This window comes from Monodon monoceros, unplaced genomic scaffold (genome assembly GCF_005190385.1).
Source record: "Monodon monoceros isolate NGI ecotype Baffin Bay Population unplaced genomic scaffold, NGI_Narwhal_1 Super_Scaffold_4, whole genome shotgun sequence".
In the NCBI taxonomy this organism is placed as follows: Eukaryota; Metazoa; Chordata; class Mammalia; order Artiodactyla; family Monodontidae; genus Monodon; species Monodon monoceros.
Window position 1 is genome coordinate 76,620,837 of NW_021703781.1, and position 18,754 is coordinate 76,639,590.

Sequence of the window (18,754 nt, forward strand, 5' to 3'; positions counted from 1 at the left end):
GTCTTGAGCAACTCAGACACTGATATTGAAACTGCTCTGGAATATCTGAGGATAATTTTGTGATGATATCCGTGAGGATAAATGAGACACAGTAGACCACCCTCCACGTAAATATCCGCCGTGGCGATAGCCGAGAGCACCATCAGACCCGACAGCACAAGGCAGTGGGCCAAGAACTGTAGAGCCTGGGCTGTGGTCCTGGCTACCGTCCACCAGCGTGAAAACAATGGACGAGTCTACGGAATCGCTCTACGGAATTTCCTCATCCACCCAGCCTGCCCTGTACACCTCGCGGAAAGCTGGGTAGAAGAACAAAGCAGTCTGTGAGGCAAACCAGTGGTATTAGGACGTCTGCCTGGGTGTCTTGCTGCTATTGCAGGAATGTGAGTCAAACACAAGAAGGTGGGGTAATGACGAGAGTCTGTGTGGCCCCATCCCCACAGCCCAGGGTCACAATGTCACTTCCACAAATGCAGATATTCCGGGGAAAGTGATTTTCCAAAAGACTACAAAGAATGCTTTCCCAGCGCTGGTGCTGGTGATGAGAAAGAAGAGATTTAAGAAAGCCCCTCTCTAAATTAGTATATTGTCTTTATCAACTCATGAGAAGGGTTTACTAAAGAATTCAGATAAAATTTAAAGCATTTTGTGGGAAAAATGATATGCTATAGTATTTTCAAGTTTGCAAAGGGGTCAGGACATGGCAATTTCAAGGGCTACCACGGACCCGTCCAAAGCCTATGTCTCGTCTTGTCCTTGGGTGACAAAAGAACCCCTGTCAGCTCGACCTAGACTTGTGGCTTGTCTCCATCTATCCCTGTTATTGAGTGACAGAGACAGTCATCCAAGATGATGTGCACAGATCACTTCCTGTGAAGCGCAAATATAAGACCTGAAAGATGTCATGGATTTCTGTGCAGAGTCGATACATCATGATGAACTGACAATAAAGCTGATGAAGACAGAAATCTCCCGGCTCTGGTCCTGGGGCACCACATTTAAGAACTCCACAGTCAGCACAGGCCTGGGGCCAGACCGGCCTGGGTCTGCATCCCAGCTCAGCTTACCTGCAGGAGGGGAGTTGCTCACCCTCTCTGAGTTTCTTTATCCATAAAGTGCAGATAATAACACCTCCTACCCAGCCTTGCCATCTGTGCACTAAGGGTAACGTAGGTAAAGTACTCAGGCTGGGGTGGGATGCGGGGTTAATGCCCAATAAATGACCCTGGTTATGATTGTTAATGAGCAGGACCAAGGCATCCGTGCTCACTGGAATCAGGCCACAAAGTCCCAGGGTCTCTAGCTACGTGTGAGACTTTGGGCAAGTGACTCAGCATCCCTTGGTTCCTTGCTATGAAATGGAGATCGTGGTGCTTACTTCACAGAGTTCCTTAAAAAAGGATAAGTGACCTAAGTCGCTAGCCCGTAGCACAATGCCCAGATTATAACAACATGCAACAAGCATTAGCTATGGAGAAGTGTCATCATGTCTAGCAGGGAGGAGGGAGACTGCCACCATCAGACAAGCAGGGGCTGTGTATGAGTGTCTGATCGCTGTTGTAACAAATGGCCACAAACTTAGTGGCTTAAACAACACAAACATATTATGTTACAGTTCTGGAGGTCAGAGTCCAATACGGGTCTCCCTGGGCTAAAATCAAGGTGTCGACAGGGCTGCACTCCTGTGGGAGGGGCTGGGGAGACCCTATTTCCTGCCTTTCCACCTTCTAGAGGCTGCCACGTTCCTTGGCTCATGGCCCCTCATCACTCCAAACTTTGTTTCCATCATCACATCCCTTGTGATTAGATTGGGCCAACCAGATAATCCAGGATAATCTTCCCATCTCAAGGTTCTTAATGCCACCTGCAGGGTCCCTTTTGCCATGCAAGGTAATATATTCACAGGTTCTGGGAACGAGGACGTGGACATATTTCGGGGGGCCATTATTACGCCCATCACAGCCTAGTTGGGGAACCTGAGGTAGATGTATTGGTTGGAATGTAGGGCCTTTAAAATGATGACACTCTGGGAAAGTACTTACAATGCAACATTAACTGAAAGAAAGGAATCAAAGGCTTACGAACCCCATGATTGCAACATTCAAAATTTTTTTAACTGTGTGTGGGAATTCACACACATGGCAAAGTTGTAACTTAGAGTTATGAGCGTGTTTTTGAGTAAAACTGAGGTGTGACTACAGCCATGCATGAGGGTGCCTGATCAATTAATGATGACCCCAAGGGCCTCAGGAGGGGGATTACCAGAATGGTTAAAAGTACAGACTTTGGGGAAAGAAAGACCCTGATTCAAATCCTTCTCTGACACTAACCATTTGGGCAGCTTAAGTCATTTGGGGCAAGTTCCTTAAATTGTCAGAGTCTCATTCTCCCATGTGTCAGAGGAAACACAAGACCTGTCTCCTAGCGGGGTTACAAGGAATCATGTGATGACAAATATCAAGAACTTAGCAGAGTGCCTGTCATGTGGTAACGCCTCCCCGTCCCCTCCCACCTGACCACATAACTGTCACTACTGATAGAGCCCCCCTCTATTGGGTGGCCCTACCCTGGCATCTCTGAATAAGGCAAAGCCAGTGGACATTTGGGGCAGGTTACCGAGAACAAGACTGACAGGAGTTTGGGCATTTTCCAGTGCCTGGGATTGGTGTCCCCAGTACAGAAATTTGCAGAAGCCAGGACACATGGCACCTGACCTTGGTTTCTGGAAGAGATCCTGCTGCAAGGGCAGGAGGTGGCCAGGCCAGTCTGCTCCCTCTCTCCACAGTGCGAGCTGGTCTTTCCCAGAGTTCTCAGGGGCAGGTGCCTGTCCCAAGGCCAACAAGTCAATTTCACTCTGCATCGGGAAATGGTTCCGGTTAAAAGGAAACTGGCAGAGGGTGGGTGGGCCCTGCGCACCTGTAGGACAGACAGGGCTTCGTCACAGGAGTCCGGCAGTCCAGGTACAATACTTGTGTGCCTCTGTGTAGTTTACATAACTTCAGGGCCTCCAGTTTCCCTGCTATGGATCTAGGACACTGAGCTGACTCTATTCCTGCCCTGCCCCGTTGCCTTGCTGCCCCCGGCTGCTGGGAGAGTAGCAGTCAGAGGCTCACGGCTTTGCTGGTCTCTGAGAACCATCCTCGACAAAGGCTATACTTTTCTGCACCTTGGCCACAGCCAGTGGTGACTCTGAGGGGTACAAAAGCCAGGGTAACTCTCTTGTTTGTTCCAGAGCGTAAACCAGACTGCACCTGAGACCCGTCCTTCCTCAGCACCTTCCCCATCAGGCCTCCCTCACTCTCTCTCATGGTTCTGTCCTGAAGAGCACCCCCTCCCTCATGCCCTCTAATCCCTGCCTCAGGCTCTGCTTCTTGGAAGCTCAACATAGTTCCAGCTCATGGTGCTGGCTAGTAGTGGGGGCTCTCAACATGGGTCTCCATGCCAGCAGCCTCAGCGTCACGGGGTGACTTGTTAGAAATGCACATTCTCTGAAATAATGCTATTTGCAGCAACATGGATGGACCTAGAGATCATCATATTAAGTAAAATAAGTCGGGCAGAGAAAGGCAAGTATCCTATGATATCACGTATATGTGGAATCTATAAAGTGATACAAATGAACTTATTTACAAAACAGAAATAGACTCACAGACCTAGAAAACAAACTTATGGTAACCAAAGGGGAACGGGGGGAAAGGGATAAATTAGGAATTTGGGATTAACATATACACACTACTATATATAAAATAAACAACAAGGTCCTACTGTATAGCACAGGGAACTATATTCAATATCTTGTAATAACCTACAATGGAAAAGAATCCGAAAAAGAACATATATTATATATATATTTAAAATATATATATATATATAATGTATACCCAAAACATTCAAATCAACTATACTTCAATAAAAACATTAAAAAATAAAAATGTTTTTTAAAAAAAATGCAGGGACTTCCCTGGCGGCCCAGTGCTTGGGACACCGTGCTTCCACTGCAGGGGGCGTGGGTTCGAGCCCTGGTCTGGGAACTAGGATCCCACATGCCTTCTGGGGCGGCCAGAAAAAAAAAAGGAAAGAAATGCACATTCTCAGGTCCCACCCACTAACCTGCAGACCTACTGATTCAGAAACTCTGGAGCAGGACTCAGCCTTCTGGGCTTTCCTAACCCTTCTAGGACACTCCATGCAGCTAAAGTCCAAGAACAACTGCTGGTCTTAGACTAACAAGCTCCTGTACGGATGGTGACTTTAGGCCCTAGAAGGTGATGGCAGTGCTTCTGACTTACCATCAACCCACGACTTTTAGAAAACCACACCCAGGGGATCAAAATGGGGCTTCTTATCAATGCTTACAATTAGAATGAAGCCATGAGGAATGGCAGCAGGCTGTTAGTTTGAAGCAAACTAAAACTCAGCCTGGTCTCACCAGAGGGCACTCATGGCTGGTTAAAGAATTGATTGTGTGCGGTGCTCAGGGCCCTCTGTGTCTGGGGAGAGTATCAGTGCACGGGCACGTCTGATGAGGGTTTCTCTCCCGTGATGGTTGGAAAGATGGAACTGCTTCTGTCTCCGCCAGCCTGAGACATTTCTCCACAGCCACTCCTGCCCTGGAGGCCTTCCCGGAGGCCAAGCGCAGAACAACATGAACTGAGCAATGAGGTCCTGACCCAGGTTCTCCTGGCATCCAGTGTCCTCCCTGGAGTGAAGAGTGCTTCAGGGATGGGATCCATCTGAGCGGGAGTTTATGCCACGCTCAGGGTGATGGAGGCCCCGGGCTGGACATAGCGGCAAAGGCAGTGAGAGGCTGTCGCCTTCCACAGCTCTAAGAGAAAGTCACAGTCTGGCTACTTCTGGCCCCAGTGAGCCGCCGGGAGAGCCCTGCCAGCCAAGGGACCCAGGAAAGGTGTGGGATGGGGTGGATTTAGACAAAAGTGGACGTGGGGTGGGAGAAGGCGGCACAGCCCAAGCAGAGGCAAAAGAGAAAAGCGGAAAGGGCTTAAGGGAAAGTGTAAGAGCAGAGAAATCCAGCAAATCTGGGAAACGGCAAAGCAGCATGTTGCGTGAAGCCTGGGGTACAGGTAAGGCATTGCATACAATTCCCATGCGGCACCTAGCATGGCTTGAGTTGTCTATACAAAAATAGCCGACGAGCCACATCACGCATTGACTAATGAACCCATCCATCAAAGTCGTGTGTAAATAATGAACGCCCCAGCCTTTCGCTGGTACACAGAGCTTGCTTGTTTTCATATCTCTATCATGTGTATCAGGGACAGAGATGGGACAGTCACATTCCCGCTTCATAGACTGTAAACGCTTCCCTCATTTCTAGTCTGATAGGAGGCAAGGTTTACTCGGTATTTTCACCTGCCCTCAACGATACCCCTTTCTTAATATTCTAAGTAGATGTTTCTCAGAGACAATCACTTTTCAGATTTGAATTAAGCTAATCACCTCTGTGAGATCTGACCCTGTTAACCACTCGGTGCCTCTGGACCATCTTTTCATGGTTGACTTTTGGAACAATGGGGTCTTCTTACTAGCTTCTCCCTCTTGGCTACTGTGTCTTCCTTTCTTTAGTGGGTCCTCTCCTTGACTCCCTCTGGGTCCTCCTACCAAATCTCAGATCAGTGCCAAGGAAGGACCCAGACCTCACCTGTGGGCACCAGCCCTTAGAACCAGCTGCCTTCAAGGCCCCTCAAACTCAGCTTTTCCAAAAACGGACCAATCAACTCCCCTCAAGCTGCTGCCACTGCAGTCTCCTCCTTCCCCTCCCCTTCCTTCCCCTCCCATTCCTCCCCCATATCCATTTTCTTGGCAAGTGGTCACCATCCTCCCATCACGCACAATAGAAATTGAGGTGCCCCCTCCACACCCACCCTTTCCTTCACTGCCAATGTCCAGCTAACACCCAAGTCCTGATTTATCTCATGAAAAAGGCTCTGCTACATCTCATCAGCTTAATCTTCCCTGAACTGCCTGGTCTCAGCAAGGTCACAATCAAGTGGGGACCCCACCAGCCTTGTCTCCCGTCAGGTACTCCCAAATCCCCTTGACATTGCCAGTTTGTGACCTTGTGAAGGTCACATGCTCCTTTGAAAACTCTAATGAAAGGGATACATATCCCCCCCCCAGAACAAGACCTGGGAAATATACACATAACAATCTGAGCCCATGTGCATGGGGTGCTGGGGCTCAAGGAGACCAGGATATGGGCATATATCTGGACAAAACTATAATTCAAAAAGATACATGCACCCCTATGTTCATAGCAGCACTATTCACAATAGCCAGGACATCAAAACAACCTAAATGTTCACCCACAGATGAATGGATGAAGAAGATGTGATATATATATACAGTGGAATATTACTCAGCCACAAAAAAGAATGAAATAATACCATTTGTATCAACATGGGTGGACCTAGAGATTATCATACTAAGTAATTCAGACAGAGAAAGACAAATACCTTACGTTATCACTTATATGTGGAATCTACAATATGACACAAATGAACTTATCTACAAAACAGAAATAGATTCACAGACATAGCGAATGGTTGCCAAGGGGGAGGGTGGTAGGGGACGGATGGACTGGGGGTTTGGGATTGGCGGATGCTAACTACTGTATATAAAATATATAAACAACAAGGTCCTACTGTATAGCACAGGGAACTATATTCAGTATCCTGTGGAAAACCATAATGGAAAAGAATGTATGTTTATGTATAACTGAGTCACTTTGCTGTACAGCAGAAATTAGCACAACATTGTAAATCAACTATACTTCAATAAATAAATTTTTAAAAAAGAAATAATCCAAAGACTTTGAAGTTTAAAAGTCTATTAAGTAAAATTATTTCCATGAAATAATTCTCTAATTATTCTCTAATAAAATCTCTCCCAAGTTCCAAAAAAGAATTTAAAAAGGAGATCAGGATAGAAATCCTTAAAATAAGCCTCCTTCTCCTTCCTGGATGGGGCTGCTTCATCGTCTCTGTGACTTTGGCCTTGGATGACACCTGCCCAACTTTCCCAGGGGGCTAACTCCTCTGCACAGCTCAAGATCACCTCCTCTCAGAAGGGATCCTAGGCCTGCCCCCACCCCACATGCCTTCCAACCTGTGTTGCCACCTGTATTCATTTCCTAGAGCTACCATAACAAATCACTACAAACAAGGCAGCTTAAAACAATGGCGACTTATTCTCTCACGGTTCTGGAGGTGAGACGTCTGACACCAAGGTGTTAGTAGGGCCGTGCTCTCTCTGAAGAATCCAGGGGAGAATCCATCCTTGCCTCTTCCTAGCTCCTTGTGGCTGCTGGCCGCGCTTAGCATTCCTTGGCTTGTGGCAGCCTCGCTGGCCTACCTCCATCCTCACACGGCCTGTGTCTCTGTGTCTCCAAGTCCCTCCGTCTTTATAATGACCCCAGTCACTGGATTGAAGGCCCATCCTAACCCAGTATGACCTCATCTGCAAAGACCCCATTTCCAGATAAGGTCCCATTCACAGGTCTGGGGGTTAGGACTTGAACACGTCTCTGGGGGGACACCATTCAACCCAGCACAGTGCTCCCTGACAGGCTGGCATCACTGTGTGTCCCCACTACGCTGTCCTGTAATCGTCTGCTCTGAGTGTGTCCCCCAAGTTGACAGAGGCCTTTGGAGGACGTCTCATCATCACCTTCGCCTAGTGCTCAGTACCGTGCCTGCCAGCTGAAGACATTTGCTGAGTGTTGACTGAACGAACAAATTATATATGTATATATATATATATATATATATATATTTTTTTTTTTTTTTTTTTTTTCCGGGCCGCGGGCCTCTCACTGTTGTGGCCTCTCCCGTTGCGGAGCACAGGCTCCGGACGCGCAGCCTCAGCGGCCATGACTCACGGGCCTAGCCGCTCCACGGCATGTGGGATCTTCCCGGACCGGGGCACGAACCCGCGTCCCCTGCATCGGCAGGCGGACTCTCAACCACTGTGCCACCTATGGGAAAAAATCAGAACATACCTTCCTCTGACAGTTTGATCATATTCCACTGATGTTTCAAAGACATTTTACTTAGATTCAAAGGTCTTTTAATGACAAGGATGCGCTCGGCTAAAGGAAAGAAAAGTCGGCCACAGTTTACATCTGTAATTCCTCTCAGAATGAGTCAGGCTCCCACCTTTCATGCTGGCCTGAAGAACCTCCAAATGCTCTACCTGTGATGAAGTCACCAGAATGTTTCCATGGCAACTGGGGAGGGGGTGGAGAGTCCACCCTGTGCTATTTCTCCTGAGCAGGAATAGCAATCATCACTCTGACATTTATATCTGAGGCTTTGTTAGCAAGTAAAACACGTTTGCACAACCATTAAAGTTTTCTGCACAGCACTGTTTGATGTGAGACAAAGAACTGCTGCCTACAATCAGATACACAAAGAACTACTGCCTACAGTCAGATACACATTTCCCCTCAACTTCTCATTTTTACTTTTTTATTTTTCACCTTGTTTTGATGACGCTGGTTCTCTTGCCAGGCGGCATTTTTACTGTGGAAATGTTCCCTTAGTATTAAAATACATTCAGATAACACCACAATGTTAATTTGTTTACCCTGCTTGTAATATGTGTTACCAATTTTTGCAAACCGGTTTATCTAGAAAATTGGGCAACACAGCAGTCTGTTTACCGTGCAAGCTATTATAAGAATGATCAATTCCTACAATTTAATAAAACACCTTTGACACTAAATTATAATGAATATTGTTTTCTAATGTATACCCAATCATATTTGAGGTAGCTTATAATTAATAACACAGATAAAAACCAGCCAAACTGTGATAAAAGAAGCAAGTAATGAGCTGGAGAACTCATTGGACCATAAAGCCTGGGCTAAAGATGACTCTGGCACAGAAGAATCACAAACTAAGGGTGCGTTTGCAGCAGCCAAGGTCAAACGGGGGGACGTGATAAATTGCATAACTCATTGCCTTTCAAATGAAATACACCATTTCATACGGAGAGTGGTGTTATCCCCTGGGACAAGGCATTGATAGCATGGGTCTTTATATAAATGGACAGCACCTTTGTAAGTTGGTTCATAAACACCAGGACAATGTAAATTTCACTGGACAACCCCAAGGTGCTTTGAGTCGGGTCAGTGTCACTATTACGCCATCATGGCTAAAATTTATTGTGCGATCACAGCAAGACAGATATTGGATACAAAGGTTTATCTCCTTTAACAGAATGACCTTTGGAGGAGAGCACAATTATTATCCCCACTTTACAGATGAGAAAGCTGAGCCTAGTTGAAGTAACCTGCCAATCATCACCTGTCCAATAAGCTTCAAGCTGAGAGTTTGCAATATTAATGATCACTGCACATGTAGAAAAGGTAGAAATGGAGCAGAATCTGTAGGATCTGATAACCTCTCCTATGAAGCTTGAGAAAGTGGACGGAACAGACTGGGTTTGGGTGTCAGAGGAGCTCCCTCACTCTGTCGCTGTTTGCTCCTCAGTTAAAGGCGAGAAATATGAAAAGTTTTCACGGGCCCAGCACACTGCCTGTCAACATCGGGCCCCCCCCCAAAAAATGGAACATGTTATTAGCTGCAGTTTTACATAATTTTCATCTCTTCCAGAAAATGATGGAGTATAATACAGACCTGCCCAATAATGAATAAAAACCTACCCACTAATTCTGTCTGCTTGGGCTCTAGCTGATTTCTGAGACACCCGGAACTGGAGGCACCGTGCCTCTGCCCTTGGTGCCCAGGCATGGCTCTGGGGTCTGCCTTTCTGTGGCAGGAGCAGGGTCACCCCTGGAGGACCGAGTAAGACCACCGGGCGCAACTCGTGCGCATGCGTCACTCCTCTAAACCGCGAGGCCCCGCTCACATGGGCGGCATTGGCGGGGGTCACGCCACAACTTCAGTTCTGCCAACAGTTACTGGGAATCTGACGTCTTTGAGGACCTAGGTCAGGTGCTGGGCTAACAAAGATGAATAGAGCACAGGAGTTCCCATCTTTAAAGAGCTCAGAGTCCAATGAAGGAATAAGACACATCACGAGACCTTTTTCAATGCAACACGGATTTGATTATTTCCTCTTATGGGCTTCCCCCCTCCCCTTACTTGTGGTAAAATACACAAAACACAAAATTTACCATCTTAGCCATTTTTAAGTGTCCAGTCCTGTGGCATTAAGCACGTGCATGTACACCGTGTTGGGCAACTATCACCCCCATCCACCCACAGAACTTTTTCATTTTCCCAAACTGGAACTCTGTCCACCTTAAGTCATAACTGGGGGTTCCCCCTCCCCCAGCCCCTGACCACCACCATTCTACTTTCTGTCTCTATGAATCTGACTACTATAGGGACCTCAGATGAGTGGAATTATACAGTGTCTGTCTTGTTGTGACGGGCTTATTTTACTCAGCCTACTGTCTTCAAGGTTCATCCATGTTGTTTCATGTGTCAGAATCTCCTACCTTTTAAAGGTAAATAGGAACTTCCCTGGCGGCCCAGCGGTTCAGCTTCCATGATTCCACTGCAGGGTATGCGGGTTCGATCCCTGGTCAGGGAACTAAGATCCTGTATGCTGCACAGCACAGCCAAAAAAAATTATTTTAATAAAAATTTAAAGAGGTAAATAATATTCCATTGTATGGATGGACCATACTTTGTTTAGCCATTCATCTGTCGATGGACACTTGGGTTGCTTGCACCTTTAGGCTATTATGAATAATGCTGCTGTGAACATGGCTGTACCAATATCACTTCGAGTCCCTGCTTTCAGTTCTTTCTACAGGTTGTCTTCTGCCTTTCATTCTGTGGTCCTGCCTTGGTCATATAACCCAACATTTTCTTAGCAATCACTAGAGTCTTTTTTTGAGGGGTACATATGGCAAAGAGATAGCCACATGGGTAGATAAGTTTAGTAGTCATCTTAAAAAAAACTATCCTTTCCTCCCTTCCTACCCACATGCATGGCGAGAAGGAGTAGGTCTTGTTTTAAGCCCTTGACAGGGGGAAGCAGTCAAGCACAGGTTGTCTCTGACATGTAATCCAAACGTCTTCAACATGGGCTCCAACCTGAAAAGGAAAGAAGGTGCCACCTCCCCACCCCATCCCACCCCCAGAAAGGACTCTGTGAGCTGGGAGGCAGCCCAGGTCAGAGAAGACCAGGGGCCTGCGCAGGGGGGCGAGGGGGCTGCTGAACTTTCTGGGAACGTGCAGTCTCACCTAAGCAGAGGGCCTGGGTGTGGGCAGCAAGTAGCAGCAGTGGGAGAGGCGGAAAGAGGATTTTTCCTTTCTTTTGGTCCTAACACAGCACGATTCAGCAGGACAAGTCCAGACAAGCAGCTGAGGCACTGTTCTTGAGCCACTCAGCACCTCTTGGGCTCAGCTTCCCCATCTGTGACATGAGGAGTCATGTCACATGCGTGGACTCCAGGACGCCACCTGGCTCTGCCAGGAGTCCTGTCCACGATGGCTGGGCCGTGAGGCGCTGGGGACATTTGAGGGAGGGGGTGTGGGAGTGGCATCTCCACTTCAGCTTGCTTCTTTCATAAACTGGAAAATGGCATCGTGACACCCTCTCTTCTTCAAGGAACATCGAGCTCACTGAACAAGCATCATCGCTACCTTGTATTGAACGTCATGGAGTGGGTTGATTTCAGAGGTGACCGCTTCTGCCCCCCCAGGTCCCCCCAGTTGAGATCCAGGCTGCAGTGGGGTCCCGATCACCTGCTGGTTATCTAGGCAGCTTTCTGCAGGATGAGCAGGGGTGGATTGTGTGCCTTTAGACCAGCGCTGGATCACAACCGACACACGAAGAAGAAAAATGGGACGTTGTTGGAAGCTCCTGCAAAAGAACCTGGAGCCACATCTGGCCCAGCTGCAAAGCCACATGCTCCAGACAGACCAGGAGAAGCTGTCAGCTCAGGGTTCATTCTGTAAACAAGCCACCGAAACATTTTCTTAAGATGTCAGAATGGATTTCCTCTCCTTCGTGAGGGCGATGTAACTCTTGTTGGTGGGGTTGTGGAGCTTCTTGCTTCTTGTGCTTTCAGCTGCCTTGGCCAGAGCCTGTCTGGAGCCTGGGGCAGGAGCCCACAGAGATGATTACACGTTCTGCCATGAGCTGGACAAAGGAGGTCCGTGCGGTGTCTGAAGTTCCAAGTTGTAAATCTCCCATTATAGGAGCCACTGGCCACGCACTGCACATCGGGGGTCTGGGGAGAGAGATGCTGTCACAGAACCATACCCAAGAGCCCAGCATCCAAGGAAAAAACCCATGCTTGGAGATGCTCACACCCTACAGCCATTATCCTGTATTCCTACCTGGAAAGCCAAAGTGGCCTCTCTACTGAATTTGCCAACAGCTCATCAGCTGTGCTGAACAGTTAGAACAAGGTTGCTATTCTCTCTGGCTGTGATTTTTGTTTTGAGCTGTTGTTGTTTAATGGAGAAAAGATCCTATTAGCACTCTGTGTCCCCTACTAGCCCCTCCTGCTGTAACGGATCCAAAACTTAGGCAAGAACAACTGTCCCCTTACATGTATAGCCATGTCCTCACCTGCAGCTTTACAAAAAAAGGAAACAGAGGCTCAAAGAGGGGCAAGGCTTGCCAGAGAAGCTCTCAGCTGTGAAGTGGCAGAGTCAGGCTTGCTCATTTGAGTCTAATAAAGTCCCCGGATTGCTGGCTGTCAGTCAAGTTACCTTCTAACCACACCCTGTCTAGCTGGGCTGAGCTGCTCTCTCCCTGGAGTTGATTCTTTAAAAATATAATTCACATACCATAAAACGTATCCTTTAAAGTGTAAAATTCAATGGTTTCTGTATATTCACAAAGTTGTGCAACTATCACCACGATCTAATTCCAGAACATTTTCATCGTCCACAAAAGAAGCCCCATACCCATTACTCCCCATCCTTGGAAACCACTAACATATGTTTTCCAGATTTGCCTATTCTGGACATTTCAAATAAATAAAATCATAACTATGTGGGCTTTTGTGTCTGGCTTCTTTCACTGAGTAACATGTATTCAAGGTTCATCCATGTTGTAGCATGTGTCAGAATTTCATTCCTCTCTATGGCCAAATAATATTCATTTTGCATCAAGATTCATACTGTATGGATACAGCACATATTGTGCATCTATTTATTAACTGATGAACACTTGGGTTGTTTCCACTTTGGGGTTATAATAGACAATGCTACCATGAACATTTGTGTACAAGGTTTTATGTGGACACAGGTTTTCTTTCTCATGGGATATATACCTAAGGGTGGAATTGCTGGGTCATATGGTAACTACATGCTTAACTTTTTGAGGAAATGTCAATCTGTTTGCACCATTTTACATCCCCACTAGCAAAATATGAGGGTTCCGTTTTCCCCATCTTTGCCAACACTTGTTATTATCCATTTTTTAAATTACAGCCTCCTAGTGGCTATGAGGTAGTATCTCATTGTGGGTTTGATTTGTTATGCATTTGTTATGCATTGTTATTTGTTATGCATCTTTTCATGTGCTTACTGCCCATTTGCAATCTTCTTTGGAGAAATGTCTATTCAGGTCCTTTGCTCAAATTTTAAGTTGGGTTATTTGTCTTTTTATAAAAGCAGCTCTAGGAAAAAGAAGACTATCATGCTCTCCATTCCCCTTCCCCTCAAATGAGTGAAAGGAACAACAGTGATTCCCAGACCCCCCTAAGGCAGCATCTCATTTCTATGTACCTTCAATGATAGCAGCATTACTGCATGAAGGCTTAAGAGAATGTTCTTGGGGTTCCACAGATATGGGCTTGAATCTAGCTTGAACACTTATAAAGTTTGTGAGTTAGACGATCCACCTAACTTCTCAGCTTCCCCATCTCCCAAACAGGGATCGCGATATCAATTCACTGGATTGGTGTGAGAGCTAAGAGAGGAGACATACTGAAAGCCCTCAGCATGTGACTTGTCATGTGGAAAATACCCAATAAAATTCATTCCTTTATGTATCCAGCAAATATTTTTATAGCATCACCATGGGCCAGGCACTGGTCTAGACCCCAAAGTCACAGCAACAGGCAAAATAGAGAGAAAATTTCTGCCTTCATGGAGATTATATGCAGCTTAACATTCTAGCAAAAGTTAATGATGCTGTTATTATTATAATTCAACATTTTTACTCTTGATTGCAAAATAAGTACATGCTCATCAGAAACTAGAATGACAAGATAAAAGAAGTTTCACTAATGAACTTGAACTTTAGAGAGACTCGGCATTAGCTTCAGTAATTACAGCTCTTCTGCCAGTGCCCCAGCGTGGCCTTTCTTCTATACTTGCACAGAGACACGAAAGGGGAGAAGCCACTGGCAGTGGCTCAAGAAGGTGAAAAAAGGTGCGAACACCAAGATTTAGCACTTCCAGGTGTCCAGGGAAAAGGAGGGATAATACACACTTACCAATCTGGGGGAGGGAGTTAGAAACCTAGGAACAGATCATTAAAACCAAAAATAGGATAAAGAAGTAAATGAGAAGTGTGCTTGGGAAGAAAGAGTGAGCAGAGCAGCTCTTGCAGCTAGAAAAGCCGGTCCAGTGGGGCTGGGTGGGACTGAACATGAAATTGAATGAAGAGTAAAACGGCTGGCCTTGAGAACTCTTCTGTGGAGTGGGAGCAAAATCCACTGCGGCCAATGAGGTTGAGGAATCACGGGAGATGCTGCTGTGTTTGCAGGTCAGCAGTTCTGCGCTGGAAACACAGGAAGCCGACCTGCACTCAAGGCCAGCTCTGCCATGGACTAGCCGTGTCAGCTAATGAGTCACTGACCTTCTCTTTGTTTGCTCATCTGCAAAACAGGTTCAGCAATTCTGACCTCATCAAGCAGGTTAGACTCTCAAGTCCTTCTAAAGAACATTCCCACCACCTGGGAAGTAAGGCCTCTAGCATGACCCAGTGGTTGATTCCCAGCTTACTGTGGGGTTTTCTGAGATGTCCGGATGACGGCAGTCTCTTTGTGAGTGTGAGGCGATATGTCAAACCTAGTTAGAGAGGAAAATCAATAAGGCTTCTATTTGGAGAAAGACACACAAATAGGCAGGGGAGAGGTATTTGCCCTGTCAGATATCAAGTTACTTTAAAGACGTAGAAAAATGATAGTGCACTGCTATAGGAATAAGTAGAAACAGACTAATGGAAAATAGTAAAGAACCCAGAAGGAGACCCTTACATATATGAAAATGTGAAAAATAATGAGGTGGTTTGGATAAAAACAAAATATAAAAACTGATGCTGGGAGAATTAGTTATTACTTCAAAAACCAAATCAGTTCCATACTTCTTACCATACCCACAAATCAACTCCAGAGCATCTAAAAACCTAAATATGAATGATAAAACTTAAAGACCTTTAAGAGATAAAATAGTTCATATCCTTATGATCCTGGGTAGGAAGGGATATCTTTAAAATGTTCCCAGAAGCAAACACTACTAAATAAATTCAAGTCTTTTTAATTCAAGAATTTCTGACCATCAGTAGATGTGATAAAGAGAGAAAACAGACTACCAATTAGAAAAAGATATTTGTAACCCATATAACAGACAATGAAAGGGTTATTAGCAACAAAACTAATTTTAAAAACTCCTGTAAATTAATTTGAGAAATACTAGTAACCCAATGGAAGAAACAGGCCAGGACAGAACAGGCACTTCTCAGAAGAGAAATGGTCACTGGGCAGCGCAAAAGATATTCAACCTCATTAGTAAATAGAGGAAGGAAAAGAAAATCACAGCAAGAGACCATGTCACATCTATCTGACTGGCCAAAAATCAACAATATTAGATATCAGTAAAGCTGTGAGGCAACAGCAATTCCCGTGCGCGGCTGCTGAGCATAAACTGATACTTGAAAAAATAACCCAGTAAAGGTGAGGATGAGTAATTTTGCTCTTATTTACAGTATTTCATCAACATCTAACAGTTCATTGATTATAAAATGTACAATTACTTTATGCATCACCAAGAAAGGGAAGAAAAGCTGCTAATTTATATCCTAAGATGCCACTAATTTTAATACACATTCTGATTTCAGATATATTAAAATATAAAAATACATCTTAGAATTAGTGAGACATGGTATGTAAATAAAAGAAACTCTTCCTCATGTGCACTGGGGTCTATAAGACTGTCCGTAGCATCATTGTTTTTTTTTGTTTGTTTTTTTGTTTTTGCCATATGCGGGCCTCTCACTGCTGTGGCCTCTCCCGTTGCGGAGCACAGGCTCCGGACGCGCAGGCTCAGTGGCCATGGCTCACGGGCCCAGCCGCTCTGCGGCATGTGGGATCTTCCCGGGCCGGGGCACGAACCTGCATCCCCTGCATCCCCTGCATCGGCAGGCGGACTCTCAACCACTGCGCCACCAGGGAAGCCCCAGCATCGTTGTTTTTATGGCAAAAAAAAAACTGGAAACAACGAAAATGTTCTTTGACAGGAGAATTTATAAATCAATTGTGAGATAGTTAACTATCCATCAGTGAAAATATATAAACTACCGGTACATATATTAACATGGATGACAAAAAACGAATTAAAATAAGAGTAGAAATCAATGAAAGAACAGAAAAAAACAACAAAATCAAAAGTTGGTTTTGGGGGGAAGGGAAAATCAACAAAATCAATCAAGAAAATATTTAAAAATACATACATTGTGTGTTGTTATTCCATCCCAGCCTCCTTGTCTCTAACCTGACCTCTGGCTCTATCTGCCTTTGGTGGGTAACTTTATGATGATTCTCTTGGGTGGTCGTGATGCTCAGTGGGTGAGCCGCTGCCTCCTTGCCAATTTCACCTTCCAAGAGGCCATGGAGCCTGAGCTCTGTGGCCCCCTCCCGGTGGCTGGCATCACCACTGCATCTTTTTCTCATTCCCAGCACTTCCTTGGCTCCAGGAACTCAGAGAAGACAATTCCCTCACGCTCTCTGAGCTTGAGCCTGGAGTCTTTAGTGGGCTTGATCAAAGCGGGGTCACCCCAGATCAACCCCAATAAGTGGAGTCAGGACTCATATGCAGAGTGAGCACAAAGCAAGTGTTCTTAAAAAAAAAAACATCTTGCTACTATATTGCTAAGCCCCATATAAAGCCAGCAGGGCTCCCGACAGCGACAGCGGCGTTCTGGGAGCCTCTCTCGGCTTCACAGATAATATTCACATATGCTTATGCTTAAATCTCTTCCCAACCATATCATACCCATGTCAAGGTGGTAATATCTTTCTTAAGTTCTCTAAATATAGAAGTAAGTCCCTTTCAACTCAGTGGAAATCTGTCTTATCATTTAAGGCTCAGCTCAAACTATTTCCCTCTAGAAGCTTTCACCCCCAGAAAAAAACAAACCAGTTGTTCTTCTGTGTTTCCAGGGCACTCTTCCACATTGCGCTGTAGTCCTCAGTGTACTGTAACCTCCTGGGGGCAACAGCCTCCGTCTTTGTAGCCCCCCCCACCCCAAATCTTGTGCTTGGGGAGATAAAGCAATGAGCAATGGACTCTGACATTGGAGGACCTGACCCCAACTCTGACTTTAGCAAACTTAACCTCTCAGAGCCCATTTTCCATCTGTGAAATGCGAATTGACGGAATTGCTTCCTGCACGGGAAACTCTCAGCACAAGCGCCTGGCACACGGCAGAAGCTGAGAAGTGGCAGCTGCCCATCAATTTAAGAGCTGATGACATGTTTGCTGAACTGGGCTGAGTGACATGTGCTGTTTCTCCAGGGGTGGACCCAAACCACGGTGTTCACCTGGCACCTCTTGAGGCCAGGATCCCCATAAGAGCTGGGGCCAGACTGGACCAGAGCCCCCAGGATGTATCTACATATAAAGTGGAGGAGGGAGGAAATACAGTGACCTATTGTGAGCGCGAGGAGGCACCTGCTCTTTCTCCCTCCCCTCCCCTTCCTTGGAGCTCCAGACACAGCTACGCCCTCCTGCTGAGGAACCTCCCCCTTGCTCACCAGATCAGCCTCCCTGGAGAAGACCTCAGCTTTTCACATCCAGGGTACAAGTCCCATCCCACCAAGGCCCCACCCCGACCCCTGAGACATCAGGGGCCACCTGCTTGTGCAAACCCAGTCTGTTTGGCATTTCATATTCTGTGCTTCCAATATAGGCCTCAGCACGCCCGCCTCTTGTGCCCTAACTACTTCTCTGGTTTATCCCTTGAGAATTTCTGGGCATCTTCTCTCTGCCATTTCATTTTCTTTGGCATCACATCTGCCATTCTCCACCACGCCTGCTCTTAACATTGTAACTGGGCGTGTTTGCTTCCAAATCTCTCAGTTCTTTGGATCTCGCTGGAAGCTGTTCTGCCAAACACCGGCTACTGCTGTGTTTGGGATACGCGGTCCCTCATTTCACAGGAGTACTGCTGGTGTAACCAAGATCCAATAGACACAGACAGCTCTTTTATGACATCCGTAGAGACAGCTTCCCTACAGCTCTCTTTCACTCCCAAAGGGAGAAAAGATAATAGTGCCACTGGGTCCACATGACTTTCATTTTTCTCATAAGAATACAGAAATTTCTAGAATGAACTCCAGGTTTCTTTGTTGTTGTTGTTGTTTTCCTTCTGCTTCCCACCCACCCCGCTAATTGGCAGAAATGGGGAGTCTCTGGTGGATTTGGAAACTTCCAGCAAGCCCCTGTTCATCATGCACCCACACAGAGCATGATGGGAACAGAGCACTGCCTTTCCATACCCAGGGGTCTGCACA

The 18,754-nt window shown here is 46.1% G+C and overlaps 1 protein-coding gene across 4 annotated transcripts in view; it reads right to left on the reverse strand.

The window, feature by feature from the left end:
• The window catches only part of LOC114908456 (disintegrin and metalloproteinase domain-containing protein 12-like), a 668,284-nt gene that overhangs the window by 519,831 nt on the left and 129,699 nt on the right, over positions 1 to 18,754 (reverse strand). The window contains exon 1 of one of the 4 annotated variants that reach the window (XM_029244624.1): positions 8,018 to 8,153. The exons of the other annotated variants lie outside the window; for them this stretch is intronic. Coding sequence (XP_029100457.1) covers positions 8,018 to 8,063 — 46 coding nt within the window. The 5' untranslated portion in view covers positions 8,064 to 8,153. Of the gene's footprint in view, positions 1 to 8,017; positions 8,154 to 18,754 lie in introns of those variants that run through there. 4 annotated transcript variants of the gene reach the window in all.